This window comes from Mirounga angustirostris, unplaced genomic scaffold, assembly GCF_029215605.1.
Source record: "Mirounga angustirostris isolate CCGP_5_RB_7025 unplaced genomic scaffold, mMirAng1.0.hap1 SCAF_4, whole genome shotgun sequence".
NCBI classification, from domain to species: Eukaryota; Metazoa; Chordata; class Mammalia; order Carnivora; family Phocidae; genus Mirounga; species Mirounga angustirostris.
In genome coordinates this window covers 174,162,715-174,180,653 of record NW_026991712.1, presented here as the reverse complement: position 1 = coordinate 174,180,653, position 17,939 = coordinate 174,162,715, and the positions used below count along the sequence as shown (strand labels likewise).

Genomic DNA, 17,939 nt, shown 5'->3' with positions numbered 1-17,939 from the left:
TCTCTTGTAATGTAAGAATGCTTACTATATGCCACGGAATGCTAAGGATTTTTTCTTAAATTATTTCTTGTAACAGACCCATGTGATCAGTATTATTAGTATCCCCATTTTACAGATGGAGAAACTGACCCTCAGAGAGGTAAAGTAGCCCACGCTAGAAGTAGGGGCAGAGCTGTATTTTGAACACAGGCAGTCTTATTCCAAAGCCACCACTTTTCATGACAATTAGCTATCACTTCTCAAGGGCTCGCTGGGTACCAGGCACTGTGAGTAGCTCCTTCAGTCCTGCTGTGGAAGGAGGTCACATCTCCATTCCTAGCCTCCTGGGACTCTGGAAACCCCTGGTCTAGTCCAAATGCTCACTGCTCATATGTGGCTACAAAGGTCCAGAGAGGGGAAAGAGCTTACGCCGGGTCACGCCAGCGTGTGGTGCATCTAGAACTGAGACCCAGGCCTCTTCTTTGTTTTGGGGGGACCCTTTGGCTGATTGATGTCTCTGCTCTCCCTTCCAGCCTCGGGCTGTGGCCGACCTTCCCACCAGCCCTCCGCCCGCGTTGTCAATGGTGAGGATGCAGTCCCCCACAGCTGGCCTTGGCAGGTAAGAGCAATACGAGCGGCACTATTTCTCACCATGGGCTCTGCACCCTCTTCTTTTTTTTTTTTTTTTTTAAGATTTTATTTATTTATTTGAGACAGAGAGAATGAGAGACAGAGAGCATGAGAGGGAGGAGGGTCAGAGGGAGAAGCAGACTCCCTGCCGAGCAGGGAGCCCGATGCGGGACTCGATCCCGGGACTCCAGGATCATGACCTGAGCCGAAGGCAGTCGCTTAACCAACTGAGCCACCCAGGTGCCCTCTGCACCCTCTTCTGACTGCAAGGCATTCAGTCTTGACTCCACTGCTTTGCTTCCAGTATCCTCTTCAGCTTCCAAAGACCAGGAGACTCTTAGACAGTCAACTTCACATGGAAGTCTTGTCCACCCAATCCATAACCCTCCCTGGGCTGTTGGCAAATCAGAAGTGGAATCTGGGGAGAAGGCAATGTTTATTTGGTGCACGAATAGTGGAATTTCAGGCACTGTTTTAGGGAGGGAGATTTGGGGGTAGACATTTCTAGACTCCTCGAATTATACAACAAGGCCACAAGGTCTGAGAGCACTAAAGGAATGAAGGGTTTTATAGAGGTCAGTGGGTCACAGGGGGCTAGACCCACACAGTAGTCACCAGCCACATGTGTTTGTTTAACTTTAAATTAATTAAAATAAAATAATGTTAAACTTCAGTTGCTCAATGCTAGCCACATTTCAAATTCTCAATAGCCACATACGGCTAGCGGCTACCATATTGGACAGCCAAGATACAGAGCCTTTCCATCATCACAGAAAGTTCTGCTGGGGGGGCGCCTGGGTGGCTCGGTCAGTTAAGCGGCTGCCTTCAGTTCAGGTCATGATCCTAAGGTCCTAGGATCAAGTCCCTCATCAGGCTACCTGCTCAGCAGGGAGTCTGCTTCTCCCTCTGCCCCTCCCCCCCGCTTATGCTCTCTCTGTCTCTCTCTGGAAAAAATAAATGAATAAATTCTTGAAAAAAAAAAAAGAGAAAGTTCTATTGGATGGCGTTGGTCTACAGCAGGGGTCAGCTAACTTGTTCTGTAAAGGACCAGAGAGTAAATATTTTAGCTTTTGTCAACCATATGGTTTCTATTGCATGACTTAACTCTGCGTGGTAGCGTGACAGCAGCCATAGATGATGTAGTCCTGTAGGTGGAACACTGCACATTTCTGGAGGATGCCATTCTGCGTGAATGATGCCCTCTAGAGTTGTATAGTGCACAACCTATACAGCCATGAATATCAGCCCTTACTGGGGGCCCAGACCACTTAGGCTCCTCCCTCCCTTGCCACCAGGTCTCCCTGCAGTACAAGAAAGATGGAGCCTTCCACCACACCTGTGGTGGCAGCCTTATCGCCCCCGACTGGGTCATGACTGCAGGCCACTGCATCTCGTAAGTTCTTTTGCTTGCCCCTGTCTCCGCATGAGAACCAGGAGGGCTGGGTCAGTGGGTGGCTGTGGGAGGGGAGGGAGGTGAGCCAGTCAGGCCCAGACTGACCTAACTTGCACCCGCAGGAACTCCTTGACCTACCAGGTGGTGTTGGGCGAGTATAACCGGGCTGAGGATGAGGGCTCCGAACAGGTGATCCCCATCAATGCTGGGGACCTCTTCGCGCATCCACTCTGGAACCCCAACTGCGTAGCCTGTGGGTGAGTGGATGCTTAGGTCTAGGACCCAGAGGTTACTGGTCCCCTTGTGACCCAAAGATGATTCTGAGGAAACTCCCAGGAATAGTAGTGCTGGGTCCAGCATCTTGGGCCCTGGTCCTACACACTGAGGGTCAGAGCCAGTAAAGCCTTTAAGGACCATCTACACCAAACCTTTCTCCTTGTGGAAGGACAGCAGGGCCCCGGGAGGGCCAGGAACTCCCCCAAGTCCACTTGGCTAGTTGACTTGAACCTGGGACATCTCTGGCATCCCCTTTCCCAAATCCAAGGGTTCTTCCATTCAGTCAAACTTTATCCAGTGCATCCTGGGTTCCCAGCACTGTGGGCGAAGGGAGGAGCACCATACTGAAAGTCAGGCTCCAGCAGTAAGTTGCTGTGTGGCTTGGGCAAGTCACTGCCCTTCTGGGGCCTCAATTATGCCATGTGTCATGGTGACCTTCTGGGTTTCCTGGGTGGTTTGAAGGTCAGGGAGGTGATCACTGGGTAAGAACACTAAAGCAGGGCTTCCTAAGGCCCTGAAGCATGTGTAAAATTATGTGTCTGGGCGGCTCAGCATTTTTTCTGGTGAAGCTCAAAGAAGGGTGCAGAACCCCTGAAAGTGCAGGGCAGGAGAGAGGGGCCATGATGATCATGACCTTGACCCATCCTCATGGGACTCCTGGGGTACTTGGAAAGGAAAGGGGACCTAGGTGCAATGACTTGAGTGACAAGCAAGCAGATGAAGACTGACAGCAGGGGTTCTCGAAGTGTGGTCCGTAGGCCAGCAGCATCAGCATCACCTGGGACCCTGTTAGAAATGTGAATCCTCATGCCCCGTGAGCCCTGGGGTGGGACACAGCAACCTATGTTTTAACGAGACCTCCACGATCCTGACACAGTTGAAGTGTGCAAACCTTGGTGTAAGAGCTGAGGACAGCTAGGAAGGCCAAGGGTCAGCATGGGTGCTAGGCGGGTGGGGGAGGTTCTCAGCCCTAAAAACACATGCGATTCAGAAGGAAAGGAGCAGGGAGGACATCCCAGAGGTGAACTCTCTGCAGCTAAGGCTGGAAGGTGGGGCTTGGTCTGGCTGGAGAACCAGGCTTCCCTGACTCTCCCTGACTCCTTCCTCCTCTCCAGCAATGACATCGCCCTCATCAAGCTCTCACGCAGCGCCCAGCTGGGAGATGCCGTCCAGCTCGCCTGCCTCCCGCCCGCTGGGGACGTCCTGCCCAACGGGGCAGCCTGCTACATCAGCGGCTGGGGCCGGCTCTACAGTGCGTGCTAACCCTTCCTGCCGGCCCCAGGGACTGTGGGCAGGAAGACAGGGCCTGGGGGTGGGGGCGGGGGTTGAACAACCAGGATGGGTCCTTGCAGTGGCCTCCCATTCCTCCTCCAGGAGCACCTTCTCCCCCCATCCACCCAAACACCAGTGTGTTCAGTTGAGCATTTTGTAGCGTCTCTTGCGTGCCAGGTGCTGGGGACGTTATGGTGGACAGAGCAGGCAGACCCTCTGGTGGGAGGAGAATCCCCATCAGCCTAGAAGAGTTGCCTTCCCCAACCCCCGACCCCACTTCGAGAACCCCTACTCGCAGGCCCCAGCCCCGGCTGCACCGCCATGCCACCCCACTGAGCACCGTGTCTCCCACAGCTGGTGGGCCCCTCCCAGACAAGCTGCAGCAGGCCCTGCTGCCCGTGGTAGACTATGAGCACTGCTCCAAGCTGGACTGGTGGGGCAGCGCCGTGAGGAAGAGCATGGTGTGCGCCGGCGGGGATCTTGTCTCTGGGTGCAACGTGAGTCAGCTCGGAGTGCGGGGCCCCGGGGGACCTCGCCATCTGCCTATAGGAGGCGGATGAGAAATCCTACCTGCTTGCCCCATTCAGCCTCCAGACCAGGCAGGACTTGGAGGGAGTCAGTGTGGTCTAGACACATCACCCCGGCCTCTGGCTTCTGGTCCCAGCTCACACTGACCTGACCTGGAGCAAGTCACTTGACCAGGTCCTCAGGCTTCCCCTGAAGCCCAGCAAGGGATATTGACACCATGATCTCTCAAGTCACCTTCAACTCTGTGGTCCTGAAGTTATGATAGAACAGTACTATCATTGCATTAGAAGTGAGGAGGATTAATAATAGGATAACTGGCTGTAGTAATAATAACGGGAACCACCATTTATCGATTGCTTCCTTTCTGCTAGGTGCTGGGCTAAGAGCATATATTTATTATCTCACTTCGTTCTCGGAAGATCCTGTAGGATAGATCTTAGTCCCCATCCCAAACAAGCCAACTGGGGCCTTAGAGAGGTCAAGTCACCCAGGGGGTTCTCAAACCCCCACGGTGAGAACCAATTCCTTCTGTCTCAGACATGGCTCAGCTCCCCACCACTATCTGACCATTCTAGGGTGACTCTGGAGGACCCCTCAACTGCCCCACAGAAGATGGCTCCTGGCAGGTCCACGGTGTGACCAGCTTTGTATCTGCCTTCGGCTGCAACACTGTCAAGAAGCCCACAGTGTTCACACGAGTCTCAGCCTTCAATGACTGGGTCGAGGAGGTGAGCGGGAGAGGGCGAGCAGGAGGCCCCCATGCCGGGCTGGGTGAGAACAGCAGATCCTGAGGAGGGGCTGAAAGGATCTCAAAAGGTCAGGAGCAGAGGGGCCCTCAGGGGGCTTTGGGGGTGTTTTCTGCTGCGGTGTGTCTCCAACAATTTCAATAGCTTCTGGATGGAGCTTTGAACCACGGCTGAATTGCCTCATTTCAGCAAGTGTTTAGGAAATGTCTTCTTTGGTCTGGGTCTTTTCCTGTCCTGAAAGATAGAGCGATGTGTTAAAGGGCAGCCTTGTGGGGAAGAGATGATTAAACGAGCAATAATCATGAAATGTGGGGAGAGCTATGACTGGGATGCTCAGGTCCCAGTGAAAGAGTTAACCTTATCTGGGAATGAGTGGTCAGGGAGGGTTAATATTGTGCATGATAACAGTAATAGCCACCATTTATAAACTACTTAAACATCTTAGTTAATAGTTTCATCAACTGCCCGCATGAGTACTATGATTACATCCCATTACACAGACGAGGAAACTGAGGCTCAGAGAGATCAAGTCACTCTCTCAGGGTCACACAGCTGATGAGTAGCATGGCTGGAAATCGAACTCAGTTCCATATGGCTTCAGAATCTGCTACTAACCAGACTATTCTGGGTCTCTCCACTTTTTCTAGGTCATGTCAAGCCACTAGAACCAAGGCCTCGGTGGCAGAGCTGATCCACATTCTTTGTAAAAAATAAAGATCTCTCAGAAAATCCCACTATGAGTCTCTCTTTCTTTGACTCACCTGTTCCCTTCAAGGCTGTTCCTAAAACTGGAGATCTGATATGTAAGAGGCGAGACCGGATTCAACCCTCTCACGAGAATGAGAAAAACATGAGGCCCTGAGAGAAGAGAGGAGTTGCTATCAAGTCACCAACAGTCCCCTGGGACGTGCCTGGGACTGAGGGGAGTGCCCAGGACACAGAACTTGCAGTGGTGAAAGTAGGAGAGTCCCAAGAAGTTGGTCATCCTATAGCCACACACAACCTTTGGCTTTTCAGTGCAGGCATGAAAGCATGGTAGAGTCTGTAGACACACGGACCTTGCCAGCCCCTCAGGAGGCTCGTGGTGGAGTGGCAAGGGCCACGTGTTTTCTGCTTCCATTGATGGGCTAGGGAAGGAAGGCTGTGGTCATTCGTTCATTCATTCATTCAACAAGCATCCATTCCTTTTTCCTGAGGCGGGCTCAGAGGGGGAGGGCAACATGGTTCCTGCCCTGAAACAGCTCATTATTCAGATAGAAATGAGCATATCATTCATTAAACATTTACGAGGCACCTTCTTTGTGGCAAGTTCAGACCTGGGAGTACAGATGTGAGGAGAACAACGCTGGGAGCCCCTGCTGCGGCCAGGAGCAGACACACACTCAGAAGCGTACACAATGTCACAAACAGGGTTGGAGCCCACTGAGTTGTTGTTGAGGTCCAGAAGATTGCTGCCCTCCAGCCAAGAGCAACATAAAAACAACTGAATTCCTTTACTTGGGTTCCTCCTGGGTACCATGAAAGCAAACAGGAACCCAGCAAACATATACGTTTATAATTTTTTTAAAGATTTTATTTATTTATTTGACAGAGACAGAGACAGAGAGAGAGAGCACAAGCAGGGGGAGCGGCAGGCAGAGGGAGAAGCAGGCTCCCTGCTCAGCAGGGAGTCCGATGCAGGACTCGATCCCAGGACCCCGGGATCATGACCTGAGCGGAAGGCAGACGCCCAACTGACTGAGCCACCCAGGTGCCCCATGTTTATCATTTTTAATATTATTCTTGTCCCATTGCCCCTCCTCTTAAAAATTGTACTTTTAGTTTAAAAACCTTTAAAAGATACAGCATGGGGAATAACGTAGGAGACACCCACGTAGCCTCCCTCCAGCATTAACAAAGTCCACATTTATTTTATTTTATTTTATTTTATTTTATTTTATTTTATTTTATTTTATTTTATTTTATTTTATTTATTTGAGAGAGAGAGAGAGCACATGAGAGGGGGGAGGGTCAGAGGGAGAAGCAGGCTCCCTGCTGGGCAGGGAGCCCGATGCGGGACTCGATCCTGGGACTCCAGGATCATGACCTGAGCCGAAGGCAATCGCCCAACCAACTGAGCCACCCAGGCGCCCCCAAAGTCCACATTTTTACTTCATATTTTCTAAAAGAATAACTATATTACTAAGGTGGAGACTCTTGTACTCAGAGGACATCATCTTGGCTGTGGGGTTGTTCACCCAGTAATACCCGTTTTCCTTTGGGGCACATAGCAGGATCATTTTTGCCTGCCCCGGTGAAGGGTTTGGCTATGTGGCTCTCTCTGGCCAAGGTGAAGATTTGAGAGGTGGGACCGTTTGCAGAGCTCTCTTTCCCTGTGCCATGGCAAGGGGTGGCTACAGGTCAGCCCGGTCCCAGAGTGAGGACATGTGGAGCAGAGCCTCTGGTGCCCCCTGATGGACATGTAGCACAAGAAAGAAATGAACTCTGTTGTTATAGGCCACTAAGATTTGGGGTGTTTGTTACAGTAGCATTGACCTAACTTATCCTTACTAATTAAATAAATTGGGCATTTATCCTTCCACTCCATGCTGTTATATATTTTTTAATCACATATATAATATCCATAAACAATGTATTACATTGTTTTGGTTTTTAAAAGTACACGTATGGTGGGGTGCCTGGGTGACACAGTGGGTTAAGCATCTGCTTTAGGCAGGTCATGATCTCAAGGTCCTGGGATCGAGCCCCACGTTGGGCTCCCTGCTCAGCAGGGTGTCTGCTTCTCCCTCTCCCTCTGCTTCTCCCCCTGCTCGTGCTCTCTCTCAAATAAATAAATAAAATCTTAAAAAAAAAGTACACTCATGGCTTCATGCTGTACGTATTATTCCGCAACCTGGTTCTTTCACCCAACATTGTCTCTTGAGGTCTCTCCATGCTACTTTATGTATCTCTAGCTCATTGCTGCTAGTTTTGAAGAGTATCCTATTGCACAACACTATTTACTTATCCTTTCCCCCCTCTGGATGGACATTCACAGCAGGGCCAATTTTTTATGATTACAAATAGTGCTTCAGCGAATGTCCTTGGACATATCTCCAGGTACAAATGTGTGAGAGTTTCTCTAGGATATATTCCAAGAAATGGAATTATCAGGTGGGAGGGTGTGCTCATTTTCAACCTCACCAGTTGCCAAGTTGCTCTCCAAAGTGATTATAGCAACAATACTTAGTAAAATTTTCCTTCTTTTTTTCTTTTCCCAACTACCGTCCCCACGCATTACAACTGCCTCCCCACTTTTCTCCATAACCACTCCTGGACTCTCAACCCTCCACCACGGAAACTCTCCTCCAGCCCATACCCCTACTCCAGCTCCTACAAAAGCCCAAGAACTGGTCTGGCAAGGCCTGAGTGAGGACAAGGGAGGAACTGAGTCAAGCAGAGCAGACACCTCTGCATCACAAGGGTGTGGGGGGAGGATGAGAGAACTTCTGGAAACAGCATATGATCACCATTCGTGTTGAGTCAGACAGATAGTGCCAGGTGACATGTAACAGGTGTTCTCAGACCACAACAGGCCACTACTTCTTCCCAATGGGTCAGGGAAGGACCCTTGGACAGTTTCCTGAAATAGTGTTAGGATAAAGGGCAGTCAGACCTGTAAAATTCAACCTTGTGGCTGGGTGGTAGACCCTCAGGGGCCCTCCACCCAGCCTCAGAGGGAGGCTAACTGCTGACACCCTCCTCACAGGTGGGCAACAGGGAGTTAGGAAATCTGGCTTAAAAGTGTCAACAATTTGGGGTGCCTGGGTGGCTCAGTTGGTTAAGCGACTGCCTTCGGCTCAGGTCATGATCCTGGAGTCCCGGGATCGAGTCCCGCATCGGGCTCCCTGCTCGGCGGGGAGTCTGCTTCTCCCTCTGACCCTCCTCCCTCTCATGCTGTCTCTCATTCTCGCTCTCAAATAAATAAAATCTTTAAAAAAAAAAAAGTGTCAACAATTTGATCAGTAATTCAGTGTTCTTTTTTTAATCTTCAAGTCTTGACGATTCAAATCTTTTAAAAACCATATAGTCAATAACTTAATTTTTTAAAAAGATTTTATTTATTTGAGAGAGAGAGAGCACAAGCAGGGGGAGGGGCAGAGGGACAGGGAGAAGCAGACTCCCTACTACGCACATGGGGCTTGATCCCAGGACACTGGGACCATGACCCGAGCCAAAGGCAGACGCTTAACCCACTAAGCCACCCAGGCACCCCAATAATTTAATTTTTTGAGTAATCATTAGAGTGTGAATGCCAACAACTTTTTTTGTTTTCTAAATCATGAAGAAAATCTACCTTTTGAAAAAGCACAATGTCAACACTTTATTTTTTTTATAATTTTTTAAAGATTTTATTTATTTATTTATTTGAGAGAGGGAAAGTGAGAGAAAGCATGAGTGGGGGGCACCTGGGTGGCTCAGTCGTTAAGCGTCTGCCTTCAGCTCAGGTCATGATCCCAGGGTCCCGGGATTGAGCCCCACATCGGGCTCCCTGCTCAGCAGGAAGCCTGCTTCTCCCTCTCCCACTCCCCCTGCTTATGTTCCCTCTCTCACTGTGTCTCCCTCTGTCAAATAAATAAAATCTTAAAAAAAAAAAAAAAAGCAAGCATGAGTGGGGAGAGAGGCAGACTCCCCGCTGAGCAGGGAGCCCCATGCGGACTCGATTCCAGGTCCCTGGGATCATGACCTGAGCTAAAGGCAGACGCTTAACTGACTGAACCACCCAGGAGCCCCATCAACACTTTAATTCCCTTCGGAATATAAAGGATCAGTGCTGAGTTGCCTTCTCCTTAATCACAAGGTGTCAATAATTTTGTTCTCATTTAAAACTCATTAACATGTCAATAATTCTTTTTTCTTTAATCATAAAAAGAGTCAACAATTCCATTCTCCATTCCTTTTTCATAACATTCATATTGGCTGCATTTTACGAACTTCCCCTTTGGGAGATTTTAAACAACCACCCACATCATTCCCTGTCTCTTACACAGCTATTGATATCTTCTTGGTATGCCTCCTTCCACTTCCTTTTCTTTACACTCAGAAAACCCATCAACAGTTAGATCGATGGACATAGAGAGCAGCTATGGGTATTCTGTGGCAGGCATGGACAGAGGAAAATGACCCCAACTTGGGCCAGGCCCTTGATGAGCCCAGAGTCTGGCTGGGAATCTGATAGGTACACCCAAGCAGGGATGGAGGCTTGACTCGATGTTCTAACAAGGCCCAGAGTGATGTGGGGCCTAAGGAGCTGGAGTCACTTTGGGATGGGAAGATTTGAGCTCTAGATGGCCCTTACATCCAGATGATTGAGGCATCAAGCGATTCCTATCAAATGTGACTCTGTCACACCTTCTTTTGTCAATGAACACCAAAAACATAGTTCTGAGAAACTGTTTGAGGCCATGTCAGTGAGATGAAAAATTCCACTCTTGTCCAGTGGGTCAGAGCCAGATTTGGATTACCAAGCCAGATGCAGAGCTTCCAATAAAAGGTTTCTGGACACGACAGTCCACATTTATCTTAACTTTGTGGTATCAAAGGATACAGGACTATGAGTCTACTTCTCATCTCAAGCTAGATGCTAACCCCTTTCTACAGGGCCAGGTTTGCCTTGAGCCTATCAACACTGCTTCATTTCAATTTCACCTAAATTCCAATCTTCCCTCAAATCCTACAGTAACCCTGTTTCTTCCTTTATTTCATGAGACACCCATGGTTTCTCTGGGTGCTTGAGGCATCAAGTTAATAATCCTAACTTTGTTAAACTACACCTGTGTCCCTCATGGTCTTTACCAGGTTGGTATTATCATAAAATTCAAGCCTTCTCTGTTCATTCATTCACTCATTGATTCATTCGATAAACGTTTATCCAGCCTATGCTCAGTTTTAGTTGCCAGAGACATGGTGATGGGATAGTCAAGGTCTTTAGCCCTGTGGCCACTGCTTTGAGTGAGTGAGACAGAAAATAAACAGATAATAATACAGAGTAACAGGCTACAAAGGGACTGCGTGGATGCCTTTAGAAGGGGGTGGGGGACAAGAGTAAAGGCTGCTCGAGAGAGGCTACATCTGAACTGGAACCTGGATGAACATATGTCAGGAAAGGGCACCACAAGCAGAGATAACCAAAGAGGTGAAGAAGAGTTTCCTGGGTTTGCAAAATAACTAGAAGGCCAGTGTGCCTGGAGCAGAGTGAGTGAATAGGAGGGTGGGGAAAGATGAGGCATGTGGGGCAAAGCACAAAGCTTACATTTTTATCCTGAATGATATGATAACCTTAGAGCCACAACATAAATACTTTTCATATAAATTTATAAACCTTTAAATATGGAGCTGCTCTGGGACCTAAAGCACTGCCCCGTCTCCCAACCCCACCCCACCCCAGCAGTTTTCTGAAGCATTCCTAAGGAACCTAAGAATTGGATGGGGGTGGGGGGAAGGCAACTAGAAGTCCTTAATGTAGTCCAACCCTCTCACTTTACAGATGGGGAAACCAAGGCTGAGAGGAGGTGAAAGGTGGAAACTGCCCTGCAGGAGTGAGCGCGAGAAGGACCACAGTCCCTAGTGGAGGTAGGACTAAGGGCACCGCAAGGAGCTCTGGTTATCCAACCATCAGCTGGCGTATCTGCCAATCTGGAGGTTTACTGACCTGCAGTGGCAGTGTAGACAAAAGGCTCATCTTCTCTTCCCCAGGGACATTGGCTGGGGGTGAGGTGGGGTGGAGTGGGGGGTGTGGGAGGTTAGGGTGGAGGGTAGGGAGGGTTGGGACAACCCAGCAGGGGTCTTTGGAAGTGCCCCTCTTAATTCCTTAGCCTGTCCCATTTGGATAGGGCAAATGGGTGGAGAGATAGCTGGGCCACCTGAGCGCCTTTCCCTAGGCCGAGTCCCTTCCCCTGCAGGGTTATGAGCAAGGACATGGAAGGGCTGCCTCGGTTAGCATCTTTGCACTTCCTCTCACAGACTGTGCTATTTTAACGTGTGCTCCCGACTCAAATCCAGGCCAAACCCAGCCTCAAACCAGCAAAGCGTGACTTCAAATCTTCAGTTCTTAACCGTCAGCAATTGGAAAGTCTTGGGGAAAAGCACACAGGGCTAAGATTGAGCCTTCCATACACAGGACAGACAGACTGGCAAACCCACGCGGACACATGCCCACTTCCGTCTGGGTACACCGAGGAAGGGGTACTTTAAATAGACCGTGCCCACTGCCTCCCATGGAGTGATTCCACGGGGCGCCACACAGGACCACTGTTCCCTATCAGCAGCCACCCAGCCCTCTATTCTGGTTTCTCTCCTCTGGGTGGTGCAAAGGCTCAAGGGTGTAACACCAGGGTGGGGCGCTGAGTCAGCTGCGGGCGGGCTCCCGGAGTGTCTCAATTCCCGCTTCGACCTCTTTCCACTTTGCAGCTGGGCAAACTGCGGCTTAAAAAATCAGCGAACTTCCCCGAAGCGGAGAAGCTACCTAGGCGGTACCAAGAGCTCCGCACTGTAGAAAGAACGGAGGACTGAGGAAGGCCCAAAGCCCACCACGGGTTAAAACCACGGAGCTGCGGAGAACCGCCGAGGCCTAGAGGGGCCCCGCCCCTCTACCCTGGTCCCCTTCACTTCCAACTTCCGGGCGCGGCGCCACTTCCGGTTCCGGCGGCGGGCTACAAAGCTCTGCGCCTGGTAGTTGGTTTCCTTTTCTCGGAGTCGGCTTGAGGCTTCGAGTTGGCTCGCGAGGCGCCCCCGCCCCGTTCCCTCCACCCTCCGAGGTGGCACCTGCGCAGGTGAACACCCCCTCCCTCCTTCCCTCCATCCCTTCCAACCGCCTCTCTTTCCCCGGCGCACGGTCTGTAGGGAGCGGGGGGCCGCGGTGGCGGTGGCGGGCGCCCTCGGAGTGGAGAAGCCCTGCTCGGGGACTCTGCGGGCCGCTCGGGCTGGCGTGGCCTTGGATTTCGCTTCACCCCGGGAGGAGGAGGTCCTGTCCTGGAGCCTCAGAAGCCTTTTTCCGGTCCGACCTAGGCCCTCCGAGCCGCGCCCATGTGGTGGGAGGAGCCCGGCTCAGCTCCCCGCCTAGACGCCGGGAATTTTCTACTCAGCTGGGTGCTCCCACCACCTCCTGGTCTTGTGACCTTGGGCAAATCCCCTTTCGTCAAGCCTCAGTTTGTTTGTGAATGGAAATGACAGTAACTGTCTTACTGGGTTATCGGGAGGATTGGGTGAGGGAAAGCTTCCGCGGAGTGTCTGGCGTGTACAACTCAACAAATAGCATCGGCTGCTGCTGTTGTTAATAGACAGCTGGGGCAGTAGAGAGTCGTATTGAGAGTTTAACTAGAGTGGCTGAGAGATCACATAGAAGAGTGTAAAACGCTCAGCACAATGTCAGCTAGGAAGTAAGTGCTCAGTAAGTCGGCATTATTAACCGATGAGGGTAAGCATTGTGTCTGGTCACTGGTCTTCTAAAACTGTTAGGATTTATAAACTGGGCAAATCGTGGAGTTGGTCCATCTTTCAGATCCAGCCTTGAGAACTGGCCTCTTGACAGTTGAGACTATTAGAAGTCGGGGTTGTAAAGACCTCTGGGGCTGGGAGCTAGAAGAATTAATAAAAAGGTGTTTTCCTAAGTGTGTTAGGGGTTTTTCACTCAGGTTTTGGGCAGGAGGAGAATGTTTGCTTCCTCTTGAATTAGGAAAGTCATACATAGTTGTAGTTAAAAAGAAAGCAATATAGAAAGATGGAATGAAAAATGTTTCTTCTGTCCCTGCCCCTCAAAAGTAAATACAATTGAAGGTAGTGTTTGTGGATAGATCTGGTCATACATGCTTATGTATGTATTTTAATTTCCCCAGGTGGGATCATACTACACATAGTGATCTGCCCCTTAGTCAGGTGGTGATGTGTTACGGACGTCTGTCTGTATCAGCCCTCACACGCTGAGTTCATGCTTCATAAGGCTGCACTTATTCCGCTGAATGGCTGACAGTACTTTAATTATTTCCCTGTTGATGGTCACTTAGGTTGTTCCCAGGATTTTGCTTTCTCAATGTTTCATCCAGCCTTTCCTTGACTAAATATTTTTTTTTTTCTCCAAGGCACCCCTGAGTTAGGGGATATTTTGCTTTGGGTTTCATCACTCTAGGTTAGTGACAGCTTACTTTTGGGGAAGAGTACATGCTGTTGATTGAGCAAAAACCCAGATAATATGAGAAGAATAAGTGTATTCCAAGAATATCCAAATTGCAGGGTCTGGAATCAATCCAAGATTCCTAGAAAATGGGTCATGAAACATTGAAGAAGAGGTAACTAGGAGCTGAGAACTAGTTAATTCAAGGTAGCTGGTCAGTGTTGGTGATTGTTGGCCTCTGTCAGTTGTTACCCAGGAAACAGATTTGAGACAATCTCTGAGGTGGGAGGGATTTTAAATGTCAACACTCCTGCTTTATGGACTAGGGAGGAATTTAGTTCTTGGGTTGATGAAAAAAAGAGATGGTCTTTGAAAACTGACCACATCATAGGGGTTGTACTCTTTGATTGGACATACCCTGATGTGGAAATTAATTTAGTCATTTCTGTACTGTCACTTGAAGTCTCTCTGTCTCTTTTTTAATAACATAGATTGTAGTTTTCCTATACGTAACCTTTCTCTTGGACTGGGGCCCTAACCCCAATGAAGCAAAGCCTTTTTTTTCTGGCATTTTGCAGGTATTTAGTGTGCCCCTCCTCCCCTCCCTCACTACAGCTGGTTTGCTAATCCTAGAGCTGACAAGCATCCAGAGTTGGACGTGTATGCTACTAGGATTCTGACTAGTTCAGTTTCCCGTATACTGTTTAGAGGAACTTAGAGATTTTATTTATTTGGGAGAGGGAGAGAGAGCACGCGCGCTAGCACATATCTGTGAGCAAGGGGAGGGGTGCTCCAGCAGACTCCCTGCTGAGCATGGAGCTCATGACCTGCAGCTGAAATCAAGAGTCAGACCTCAACCAACTGAGCCACCCAGGCGGCCCTGATTAGACTGATTAGAGGAACTTAGGATCTTGATCTTAACATAGAGGCTTTTCTATTCTTTTTTGTGAAGAGGGGGTTTAGGTTTAACCCTGATGGTAGCTCCTAAAGTACTTTTTACTTTAATTATTTTTAAAGATTTTATTTATTTGAGTGAGCAAGGGAGCAGGAGCACGAGGTGGGGGGAGGGGAAGAGGGAGAAGCAGGCTCCCTGCTGAGCAGGGAGCCTGACATGGGGCTCGATCCCAGGACCCTGAGATCATGACCTGAGCCCAAGGCAGATGCTTAACTGACTGAGCCACCCAGGGGTGCCCCCTAAAGTACTTTATAACACTTGTTATTCTTTTATCATGAAAGAGATGGGGTTAGAAAAGACAGAGTAGATTTCAATGAACAGACCTTTATCTCTTACATTTTAGTACTTCCTCATAACTTGCTTTTGGACATACACAACTCCATAAAAGACATTGGAGGAAGCAAACACCTGGGATTTTAAAGATTTCCCGTCATGTGCATACATAGTTTTTTGGTTTAACATCATGTAAAATACTTTGTAATGCAGGGAAGATGGATGAAAGATTCTCTAGAAGATTGTCTGGTTAGCGAGGCCAGCGTTCTTCATTCTTTCTACTTTGAGAATCTACATTCTTCATTTTGGTAAACCGCTGACCCATTTTTCTCAGTTGTGTCAATTGATCCAGAGGAAACAAAAAGAGAATTTCTAGTAGCTTTATTAAGAAACCCTGTTAAGATTGGAAAGCTGATGGAACTTGGGTCTGGATCAGAGCCATGAGATCAAGGTGGTTTTAACAGTCTCTGGTCTGTTTTTGCTGAGCCTGTCTTTTCTCTGTGTTTAGGAGTCTGCAACCTCCTTTTCCAGAGTTCCAGAATGGAGACTGAAGGGTACCTAGAAACACAAAGAAATAGAGAAGTCCAGAATGATAAAATGAGGTCACCGTCAAATGAGATGATGGCTGAGGAGCCAGAAGTTGTCCTGATATCGGCTCCCCAGGTCCAGGCTCCACGAGAGCCTTCTGGGCTTCCACCAGAGAGCCTCGATGAAGACTCTCTTGAAGACCTTGAGACCATGCCACGAAGGAATCCTCCTAACGCAGCAGCCTCCAGGCAGAGGTTCCGGAAATTCCGCTATGAGGATGCAGCTGGTCCCAGGGATGTCCTCAGACATCTCCAGGAGCTTGCTGGACAGTGGCTGAGACCCGATATTCACACAAAGGAGCAGATTGTGGAGATGCTGGTGCAGGAGCAGTTCCAGGCCGTCCTGCCGGAGGAGCTCAGAGCTCGGGCCCAGAGATGTCAGCCTGGGGTCAGAATCACTGGCTAAGTCCTGCCACAGGGTTCTTGCTCAGCTTACATGTGAGAAGTAACCAAACGTTCTCTTTGTTGCAAGAGCCAACAACAGTCACGGGGAAATGTGAACCTCGGGTTTTTTTTAGCTTGCCTTTGACTAGTTGTAATTAGAATCCATCAGAACCCATGTTTGGACCTCTCTCTGGCTGAGGCAGCTTTAATTCCTGGGACTGAGCTCCAGAAACAGCTTCTGTTAGGACCTTCCTGTTAGGACAATCAGCCTGTTGCTTGTTTTTGCTCTGCTGAATGCCTCCTTTTTTGCACTTTCTGACATGCTTTAATATATTGTTATGTATCCAAAGAGGTAGTTGCTTCAACTTTCAGAATTCTTGATTCTTGCTGTGGTGGCATGAATGGAAGCTTCTGTAACCCCACCAGTAACTCATCTTCGATGTCCTTGAAATATTAAAGTTTGGTCCTTAATCACAATGTCCTGTGGTGATTTACCTTTTTAGCTTTTACTCAGCATTTGAGAAAGTTGAGATTATTATCAGGAGTAGATGCCAGCTAGAGATAAGATAGGAACAGGCCGGGCCTTTGTGTGCAGTCAGAATTTAAATTCAGACTTGAGAAGGGGATAAAACAGGGTCCTCAGAGGTAAGTAACTCTTAGACAAATCTGTTTGATTTTTCTCTTTCCCTATTTCCATGGCCTGTGTTCCACAGCATGTTCTCTTGTCTCCCCCGCAAGAGAACTCACTCTAAAGCCATTTGACCATTCTCTGCTGCTCTTCCTGAAACAGGTCACTCTGGCTTTCCGTGTGTGGAGCCCTGTGCTTTGGTTGACCGCTGAGACAGAGCAGTCAGTGGCTGTGGTGGTGCCCGGCAAAGAGTAAACAGCAGCTGCTTTTCCTCAGTGGGACCCAGTCTTGAACCGTTCTGCCTCTGTGGCCTGGCTCTTGGATTTGTACATCTGCTTCTGTAACCATATGGTGCCAATTCAGAAACTAATCTTCGGGAGAGGGATTGGTTAGCTCCAAGCTGGAACTCCTGTGTATTCTGCTGGTGTGTTAATACTTCCTGTGCCTTTGGGACTGGTCTAGATGGTAGGATACAAATACAAAACCCAGTATAAAGGAGGAGTGTATAGTTTTTGAAGAAAGGAAGACGTTGAGCTCTATGGGTACCATAATAGTAAAACTAGTCTTCCTTTTGGTATCTGATTTTGAGATAGCACTAAGAAAACACATACTTTTTAAGATTTTATTTATTTGAGAGAAAGCATGAGCAGGGGTAGGGGCAGTGGGAGAGGGAGAGAGACAAGCAGACCTCCCCACAGCTGAGCACAGAGCCTGATGTGGGGCTCAATCCCAAGACCCTGAGATCATGACCTGAGCTAATGTCAGCTGTTTAACAGAGCCACCCAGGTGCCCCAAAAACACTTTCCTATTAAAAAAAAATACATTAAAATCAGAGGAGAGAGGAAATAGCCAAGTTAGGGAAGTGAGATTTTAATTGAACTTGAGTGGGAGATCACTGGACAGAATCCCACCTTGAGTGATAGTGGGAATGCTTGGGGAATAGCAAACATACGGAAGGGTGAACTGTGCGCCTTTTATTGACTACGTTAAGCTTTTAAAAACCATTTTATTTTATAAAGATTTTATTTGACAGCACAAGCAGGGAGAGCATCAGGCAGAGGGAGAGGGAGAAGCAGGCTCCCCATTGGGCAAGGACCCTGATGTGGACTGGATCCCAGGGCCTTGGGATCATGACCTGAG

General features: G+C 48.9%; 1 protein-coding gene and 1 long non-coding RNA gene across 2 annotated transcripts; both read left to right on the top strand.

The window, feature by feature from the left end:
- Positions 1-397: 397 nt before the first annotated feature.
- Positions 398-4,999, top strand: LOC123860431 (proproteinase E). Its single transcript, XM_045899145.3, has 6 exons — positions 398-598; positions 1,905-2,002; positions 2,125-2,259; positions 3,394-3,530; positions 3,905-4,047; positions 4,654-4,999. The coding sequence occupies exons 1-6, from the start codon at positions 491-493 to the stop codon at positions 4,867-4,869; spliced, it is 837 nt and encodes a 278-aa protein (XP_045755101.3). The 5' UTR covers positions 398-490; the 3' UTR covers positions 4,870-4,999.
- A 7,212-nt stretch (positions 5,000-12,211) lies between these two features.
- On the top strand, positions 12,212-16,642 carry LOC123859991 (uncharacterized). Its single transcript, XR_006794634.3, has 2 exons — positions 12,212-12,635; positions 15,709-16,642. It is a non-coding gene; the product is annotated as an uncharacterized LOC123859991 (long non-coding RNA).
- Positions 16,643-17,939: the final 1,297 nt, after the last annotated feature.

Bases quoted from the DNA above. Each gene is read 5' to 3' on its own strand.
- LOC123860431 (XM_045899145.3), top strand. From the start codon at position 491: ATGTCTCTGCTCTCCCTTCCAGCCTCGGGCTGTGGCCGACCTTCCCAC. The intron at 599-1,904 runs GTAAGAGCAATA...CCTTGCCACCAG, and splicing joins CCCACAGCTGGCCTTGGCAG to GTCTCCCTGCAGTACAAGAA. The intron at 4,048-4,653 runs GTGAGTCAGCTC...TGACCATTCTAG, and splicing joins ATCTTGTCTCTGGGTGCAAC to GGTGACTCTGGAGGACCCCT.